This window comes from Salvelinus namaycush, chromosome 17, assembly GCF_016432855.1.
Source record: "Salvelinus namaycush isolate Seneca chromosome 17, SaNama_1.0, whole genome shotgun sequence".
Classification (NCBI taxonomy): Eukaryota; Metazoa; Chordata; class Actinopteri; order Salmoniformes; family Salmonidae; genus Salvelinus; species Salvelinus namaycush.
The window spans coordinates 11,843,573-11,853,020 of record NC_052323.1 but is presented as its reverse complement, the minus strand read 5'-3'; the positions used below and the strand labels follow the sequence as shown (position 1 = coordinate 11,853,020).

General features: G+C 43.9%; 1 protein-coding gene across 1 annotated transcript in view; it reads right to left on the bottom strand.

The window, feature by feature from the left end:
* The window catches only part of LOC120061898 (fibroblast growth factor 18-like), a 19,330-nt gene extending 13,425 nt beyond the window's left edge, over positions 1–5,905 (bottom strand). Inside the window, exon 1 of the mRNA XM_039011675.1 lies at positions 5,814–5,905. Within this exon, the coding sequence (XP_038867603.1) occupies positions 5,814–5,905 (92 nt within the window). The remainder of the gene's footprint in view (positions 1–5,813) is intronic.
* Positions 5,906–9,448: the final 3,543 nt, after the last annotated feature.

The window sequence follows — 9,448 nt, the reverse complement described above, 5'->3', positions numbered from 1 at the left end:
GCTGACAGCTGGACTAAAGCACAGAAGAGAGAAAGAGAGAGGAGAGAGAGTGAGAGAGAGAGAGAAAGACAGGAGAGTGTGAGAGGAGAGAGAGTGATATAGAGAGAGAGAGAGAGAAAGAGAGAGAGAGAGGGGAGAGAGAAAGACAGAAGAGTGTGAGGAGAGAGAGTGATAGAAAGAGAGAGAGAGAGAGGAGAGAGAGAGAGAGGAGAGTGTGAGAGGAGAGAGGTGGTGATAAAGAGAGGGAGGGGAGAGAGAAAGAGAGAGAGAGGAAACTACTATACTCCTCCTCTAGATATACAGTGTCTGGAGAAAGAGGGGTGTCCCCATATTCTATGGCATGACAGAACGTGAAGAAGAGAAGAGTCTTGGATCCAGCCACTGATGATACATTTAACTCACTCAACCCACATACTACAAACCCCACCAACCCAAACACACAACAAGCCTAACTCCTCCGATGCAACAGTGCACTGATCATCTTTCCCTTAGCTGGTGTATCAGCTCATAGAGGCTGATAACAGATGCAGACACCAGGGAAACCAAAGCTGCATTCTGCCTGCGCAGCTGAAAAGGTGGTGGTGTCTGTGCATTGTGAGGACTCTCAGCTGTTAAAACATCACTGCGGAGGAGGAGACAGAGTACAGTGCTTCAGTTCTGGATTCTACCTCTCTCCCCAGACCAAAGACACACTATGCCAGTGAGAAAAAGAGAGAGAGAGGAGAGAGAGAGCAGAGAATGGCAGAGAAGAGAGAAAGAAGAGGGGGAGAAGAACAATGCGAGAGAGTTATAGAGACATTATGAGGGAGGCATAGTTCTAGAAGAGGGACAGAAGGAAAGCTTAGTTACACTTTTGGCCTGTGCCAAAAAAAGCATGTAGCTGACATCGTAACCCTGCATCTCTGAAGGTCTCCCATGTGAAGTAGACTTGAAGGTATAGTGGGCCTCACTATGGCACTCTAGCGTGGAGTAATGGTGAATGTTGTGGGCTGCAGAATGGAGCAGTGGTTGAGGTAGTGGGTCTCAGTGTTGAGAAACGGTTAGGGTGGTAGGCCTCAGTGCGGAGCAGTAGGACTCAGAGCGGAGTTGTGGTTTGAGCAGCAGAGAAGTAAGTCTCAGTGGTGGTTAAAGCAGTAATAGGCCCCAGTATGCAGCAGTGGTTTTAGAAGAATAGCACTATAGGCCCCAGTGTGCAGCAGTGGTTTTAGAAGAATAGCACTATAGGCCCCAGTGTGCAGCAGTGGTTTTAGAGGAATAGCACTATAGGCCCCAGTGTGCAGCAGTGGTTTTAGAGGAATAGCACTATAGGCCCCAGTGTGCAGCAGTGGTTTTAGAGGAATAGCACTATAGGCCCCAGCGTGCAGCAGTGGTTTTAGAGGAATAGCACTATAGGCCCCAGTGTGCAGCAGTGGTTTTAGAGGAATAGCACTATAGGCCCCAGTGTGCAGCAGTGGTTTTAGAGGAATAGCACTATAGGCCCCAGCGTGCAGCAGTGGTTTTAGAAGAATAGCACTATAGGCCCCAGTGTGCAGCAGTGGTTTTAGAGGAATAGCACTATAGGCCCCAGCGTGCAGCAGTGGTTTTAGAAGAATAGCACTATAGGCCCCAGCGTGCAGCAGTGGTTTTAGAGGAATAGCACTATAGGCCCCAGTGTGCAGCAGTGGTTTTAGAGGAATAGCACTATAGGCCCCAGCATGCAGCAGTGGTTTTAGAAGAATAGCACTATAGGCCCCAGCGTGCAGCAGTCGTTTTAGAAGAATAGCACTATAGGCCCCAGCATGCAGCAGCAGTTTTAGAAGAATAGCACTATAGGCCCCAGTGTGCAGCAGTGGTTTTAGAGGAATAGCACTATAGGCCCCAGTGTGCAGCAGTGGTTTTAGAGGAATAGCACTATAGGCCCCAGTGTGCAGCAGTGGTTTTAGAGGAATAGCACTATAGGCCTCAGCGTGCAGCAGTGGTTTTAGAAGAATAGCACTATAGGCCCCAGCGTGCAGCAGTGGTTTTAGAAGAATAGCACTATAGGCCCCAGTGTGCAGCAGTGGTTTTAGAGGAATAGCACTATAGGCCCCAGCGTGCAGCAGTGGTTTTAGAAGAATAGCACTATAGGCCCCAGCATGCAGCAGCAGTTTTAGAAGAATAGCACTATAGGCCCCAGTGTGCAGCAGTGGTTTTAGAAGAATAGCACTATAGGCCCCAGCGTGCAGCAGTGGTCAGAGGCTAGAACATTGAACCCATGTTTGTGTAGAGCAGGGTTGGACTCAATCCGGAATTTCCGAATGTAATTCAATTCAACACCTTAATTTGAATTGAATGTGAATTGTCCACACCCCTCAGGAAGCAGAATTTGAATTGAAGGAAATATAATTTAATTCAAACCAAATCAAATTGAATTGGTCAAGTACACATATTTTACAGATGTTATCACAGGTGCAGCGAAATGCTTATGTTTCTAGCACCAACAATGCAGTAACACCTAACAATACGAAACAATACACACAAATCGCCAACAAAGAAAAATAAAGAAATCAAGATATTAGAATGAGCAATGTCAGAGTCCGGAATATAAATATGTACATGGTAGTGTGTACAGACAGTATATGAATAGAAAAGTTTCCTACAGCAGTAGTTATATAGGATGGTGTGTATATACAGTATGGACAGTATATGAATAGAAAAGTTGCGTACAGCACTAGTTATATAGGATGAGCCTTGACTAGAATACAGTACACTGAGTGTACAAAACATTAAGAACACCTTCCTAATATTGAGTTGCACCCCCCTTTTGCCCTCAGAACAGCCTCAATTAGTCGAGCATGGACTCTACAGGTGTTGAAAGCGTTCCACAGGGATGCTGGCCCATGTTGACTCCAATGCTTCCCACAGTTGTGTCAAGTTGGCTGGATGTCCTTTGGGTGGTGGACCATTCTTGATACACACGGGAAACAGTTGAGTATGAAAAACCCAGCAGCGATACAGTTCTTGACACACAAACCGGTGCGCCTGGCACCTACTACCATACCCTGTTCAAAGGCACTTAAATATTTTGTCTTGCCCAATCACCCGTTGAATGGTACACATACACAATCCATGTCTCAATTTTCTCAAGGTTAACAAATCCTTCTTTAACCTGTCTCCTCCCCTTTATCTACACTGATTTCAAGCAGATTTAACAGGTAACATCAATAAGGGATCATAGCTTTCACTTGGATTCCCCTGGTCGGTCAGTCCGACATGGAAAAAGCATTGTGTTCCTAATGTTTTGTACACTCAGTGTATATACATACAGTATAAAGTGGGTAAAACAGTATGTAAACATTATTGAAGTGACCAGTGTTCAGTGACTATGTACAGTGCAATCGGAAAGTATTCAGACCCACATTTTGTTACCTGACAGCCTTATTCTAAAATTTATTAAATTGTTTTTTTCCTTATCAATCTTTACACAATACTCCATAATGACAAAGCAAACACAGGTTTTAAGAAATCTTTGCAAAAAATAAAATAAAATAAACCTGAAATAATGCATTTACATAAGTATTCAGACCCTTTACTCAGTACTTTGTTGAAGCACCTTTGGCAAAAATTACAGCCTCGAGTCTTCTTGGGTATGACGCTACAAGCTTGGCACACCTGTATTTTGGGAGTTTCTTCCATTCTTCTCTGCAAATCCTCTCAAGCTCTGGCAGGTTGGATGGAGAGCATTGCTGTACAGCTATCTTCAGGTCTCTCCAGAGATGTTTGATCAGGTTCAAGTCCGTGCTCTGGATGAGCCACTCAAGGACATTTAGAGACTCCTGCATTGTCTTGGCTGTGTGCTTAGCGTCTCTGTCCTGTTGGAAGGTGAATCTTAGCCCCAGTCTGAGGTCCTGAGCGCTCTGGAGCAGGTTTTCATCAAGGATCTCTTTGGACTTTGCTCCTTCCATCTTTCCCTCGAACCTCACTAGTCTCCCACTCCCTGTGGTTAAAAAACATCTCCACAGCACTATGCTGCCACCACCATGCTTCATTGTAGGGATGGTGCCAGGTTTCCTCCAGATGTGATGCTTGGCATTCAAGCGAAAGAGTTCAATCTTGGTTTCATCAGACCAGAGAATCTTGTTTCTCATGGTCTGAGAGTCTTTAGGTGCCTTTTGGCAAACCAAGCGGGCTGTCATGTGCCTTTTACTGAGGAGTGGCTTCTGTCTGGCCACTCTACCAAAAAGGCCTGATTGGTGGAGTGCTGCAGAGATGGTTGTCCTTCTGGAAGGTTCTCCAAACTCCACAGAGGAACTCTGGAGCTCTGTCAGAGTGACCATCGGGTTCTTGGCCACTGTGTTTTTGGGGACTTTCAATGCTGCAAAAATGTTTTGGTACCCTTCCCCAGATATGTGCCTCGACACAATCCTGTCTCAGAGCTCTACGGACAATTCCTTCGACCTCATGGAATGGTTTTTGCTCTGACATGCACTGTCAACTGTTGGACCTTTATATAAACAGGTGTGTGCCTTTCCAAATCATGTCGAATCAATTGAATTTACTACAGGTGGACTTCAATCAAGTTGTGGAAACATCTCAAGGATGATAGATGGAAACAGGATCCACTTGAGCTCAATTTCGAGTCTCATAGCAAAGGGTCTGAATACTTATGTAGATAAGGTATTTTTATTTATTTTTTATACATTTGTTTTTAAATCAAAAAACCTGTTTTCGCTATGTTGTTATGGGGTATTGTGTGTAGAATGATGAAGATTTTTACTTTATTTTATTTTTAAGACCTGTACTGTATCTGCCTTCTAGATGGTAACGAGGTGAACAGGCCATGGTTCAGGTGTCTGAGGTCCTTGATGATCTTCTTAGCCTTCCTGTGACACCGGGTGCTGTAGATGTCCTGGAGGGCAGGCAGTGTGCCCCCGGTGATGAGTTGGGTTGACCGCACCATCCTCTGGAGAGCCCTGTGGTAGCGGATGGTGCAATTGCCATACCAGGCGGTGATACAGCCTGACAGAATGCTCTCAATGGTGCATCTGTAGAAGTTTGTGAGGGTTTTATGGGCCAAGCCCAAATGGTTAATCTTCCTCCCCGTCGATGTGGATGGGGGCGTGCTCTCTGCTCTCCACAATCAGCTTCTTCATTTTGTTGACGTTAAGGAAGAGGTTATTTTCCTGACACCACTCAGCCAGGGCTCTCGCCTCCTTCCTGTAGGCGGTCTTGTTGTTGTTAGTAATCAGGCCTACCACTGTTGTGTCATCTGCAAACTTGATGATTGAGTTGGAGATGTGAGTGGCCACACAGTCATAGGTGAACAGGGAGTACGGGAGAGGGCTGAGCACACACCCCTGTGGGGCCCCATTGTAGAGGATCAGCATAGCGGAGGTGTTGTTGCCTACCTTCACCACCTGGAGTCAGCCCGTCAGGAAGTCCAGGACCCAGTTACACAGGGCGGGGGTCATTCCCAGGGCCCCGAGCTTAGTGATGAGCTTGCAGGGCACTATGGTGTTGAAGGCTGAGCTGTAGTCAATAAACAGCATTCTTACATAGATATTCATCTTGTACAGATGGAGTAGGGCAGTGTGTAGTGTGCAGTGTGATGGTGATTGCATCATCCTTGGATCTGATGGGGCTGTATGCAAATTGTAGTGGGTCTAGGGTGTTTGGTAAGGTGAAGGTAATGTGATCCTTAACTAGCCTCTCAAAGCACTTCAGAAGTGAATGCTACAGGCCCATAGTAATTTAGTTCAGTTACCTTTGCTTTCTTGGGTACAGGAACAATGGTGGACATCTTGAAGCAAATGGGATAGGGAGAGATTGAATATATCTGTAAACTCTCCATACACATGTTCTGAGAACGGGGCTCAGATCCCCGCTGGCCTGTGCCGGCAGCCTCGCGAGGGTTAACACGCTTAAACGTCTTACTCACGTAGGCCATGGAGTACGAGAGCTCACATCCCTCGTGTTTTTCTCGAGGCGGGCAAAGAAGGTATTTAGCTTGTCCGGGAGAAGGGCATCGGTCTCCGCGAAATGGCTGGCTTTCCCTTTATAATCCGGGATTGTCTTGTGTTCCTGCCACATACGTCTCGTGTCTGAGCCGTTGAATTGCGACTCCACTTTATCCCTGTACTGACGTTTGCCTGTTTGATTGCCTTACGGAGGGCTTAGCTGCTCTGTTTGTATATGTCTATGTCCCCAGTCACCTTGCTGTGGTTAAATGTGGTGGTTCGAGTTTTCAGTTTTGCACGAATGGTGCCATCCATCTACGGTTTTTGACTTGGATAAGTTCTGATCGTCACAGTGGGAACAACATCCTCTATGCACTTCCTGATGAACTCAGTCACCGAGTCAGTGTATACATCAATGCTACTCTCAAAGGCAACCCAGAACATATCCCAGACCGTGTCATCAAAACAATCTTAAAGCATAGATTCCAATTGGTCTGACCAACGTTTAACAGTCCTTAAGTTTAAGTTTCTGCCTATAGGAGAGGTGAATCCAAATAGTGGCATGATCTGATTTGCCGAAGGGAGGGCCTTGTCCCCGTCCCAGAAGAGTTGGTAGCAATGGGCAAAAGTGCACAGGAGATGTGTTGAAAGAACTTCGGTAGTGTTTTCCTCAGATTTAGTTTATTCAAATTTCCAGCAAAATTACAATAAATGCATGCAGCCTCAGGATATGCGGTTTCCAGTTTGTACAAAGTCCAGTGTAGTTCCATGAGAGAATTATCTCGGGAGGTAATGCGGTCGGCATTTGATATTCCAGATCGGGAGAACAAAGGACTTAAATTCCTGTATGTTACCACAATCACACAATGGGTAGTTAAAAACTTATTCGGGATCAGCTTCACTTCCACGGGACAGTTGAGCTAACATAGGCTAATGCGATTAGCATGAGGTTGTAAGTAACAAGAAAATTTCACAGGACAGAAAGCTTAAATTCTTGTTAATCTAACTACACTGTCCAATTTACAGTAGCTATTACAGTGAAAGAATACCATGCTATTGTTTGAGGAGAGTGCACAATTTTGAACATAAAAAGTTATTAATAAACAATAGGCATATTTGGGCAGTCTTGATACAAAATTTTGAACAGAAATGCAATGTTTCATTGGATCAGTCTAAAACTTTACGCACACACTGATGCCATCTAGTGGCCAAAATGTATATTGCACCTGGGCTGGAAAAATACATTATGGCATTTCTCTAGCATTTCAAAGATGATGGTAAAAAAAATACAAAAGAACAGTTTTTTTTTCTTTGTATTATCTTTAACCAGATCTATTGTGTTATATTCTCCTACTGTACATTCCTTTTACATTTCCACAAACTTCAAAGTGTTTCCTTTCAAATGGTACCAAGAATATGCATATCGTTGCTTCCGGGCCTGAGCGACAGGCAGTTAGATTTGAGTATATCATTTCAGGTGAAAATTGAAAACAGAGGTTAATCATGAAACATACACCTTTCTTTTTCCCGGAGAGTTCTTTCTTCCTGTCTGCGCAATGGATGGAGAACCCTGCTGTCCAAATGAACAGGGACAGTATATCCGGAGAGAGACATGACTCCGTGAAACAGAGTATGTTAGAGTCCCTGATGTCTCTTTGGAGCTCGTCTACTTTATTGTCCCAGGGACTGAACATTAGCAAGTAATGCTGTATACTCTGAGCGATGGATGGTATGCACAACTCCTGAGTCAATAAGAAGCCAACTTCTTATTCCTCCTCTCCGGTGACAGCGTCTTGGAGCAGCCCCTGGGATGAATGGAATTGCCTTGGGAAGTTCAAACAAAGGATCCAGTTCAGGGAAGTTGCATATCTGTTTGAAATGCTTGTGAGTGACCGCCGATCTAATATCCAAAAGTTATTTCCGGCTGAAGCTAATAATGCAAGAAACATTCTAAGCAAATATTGTAGGAAATGTCACACACACACAAAAAATACTGCAGAGCTGGCTAGGAGCTAGAAACAGGGCTACCATGTCTTTCGTCGCCATCTTGTCAAAAAGACAAACCAATTCAGATGAGATGTGAAACATGACAGTCTCTTTCATTTGACAAATAATTTTATCAAAATGCAAAAAATACACATACCATACAGTATTTTTCAATTGTCATGAGATGTTAGATTGTCTCTTCCATATGGCAATGTTTGATCTAATGCATTCTGGGAAATGTATTTTCTGGGAAATGTATGCAATGAAATGAAATGTTTCAACCATATAATGCTACATGACATTGGAAAACACACATGATGTCAAAATAAAAATGTGTAGTGATGTGTAGAATAAATAAGACATTCTGCTTCCTGTGGGGTGTGGCCAATTCAAATGAGAGAGAGATTCTATTTAAACTCTTTAACATCATCCTCAGCTCTGGCATTTTCCCCAATATTTGTAACCAAGGACTGATCACCCCAATCCACAAAAATGGAGACAAATTTGACCCCAATAACTACCGTGGGATATGCATCAACAGCAACCTTGGGAAAATCCTCTTCATTATCTTTAACAGCAGAATCGTACATTTCCTCAGCGAAAACAATGTACTGAGCAAATGTCAAATTGGCTTTTACCAAATTACCGTACGACAGACCTTGTATTCACCCTGCACACCTTAATTGACAAACAAACAAACCAAAACGAAGGCAAAGTCTTCTCATGCTTTGTTGATTTCAAAAAGCTTTCGACTCAGTTTGGCATGAGGGTCTGCTATACAAATTGATATAAAGTGGTGTTGGGGGAAAAACATACAACATTATAATATCCATGTACACAAACAACAAGTGTGCGGTTAAAATTGGCACAAAAAAAACACATTTCTTTCCACAGGTCCGGGAGTGAGACAGGGAGGCAGCTTAAGCCCCACCCTCTTCAACATATATATCAACGAATTGGCGAGGGTACTAGAACTATCTGCAGCACCCGGCCTCACCCTACTAGAATCTGAAGTCAAATGTCTACTGTTTGCTGATGATCTGGTCCTTCTGTCCCCAACCAAGGAAGGCCTACAGCAGCACTTAGATCTTCTGCACAGATTCTGTCTGTGTTCCAAAAAAGGTGAATACAAATTCCATCTAGACACCGTTGCCCTAGAGCACACACAAAACAATACATCAATACATATCTCGGCCTAAACATCAGCACCACAGGTAACTTCTACAAAGCTGTGAACGATCTGCGAGACAAGGCAAGAAGGGCCTTCTATGCCATCAAAAGATACATAACATTCGACATACCAATTAGGATTTGACAAAATACACTTGAATCAATTATAGAACCGATTGCCCTTTATGGTTGTGAGGTTTGGGGTCCGCTCACCAACCAATAATTCACAAAATGGGACTAACACCAAATGTAGACTCTGCATGCAGAATTCTGCAAAAATATATACAACATAATGCAGAGCAGAATTAGGTCGATACCCGCTAATTATCAAAATCCAGAAAAGAGCCGTTAAATTCTACAACCACCTAAATGGAAGT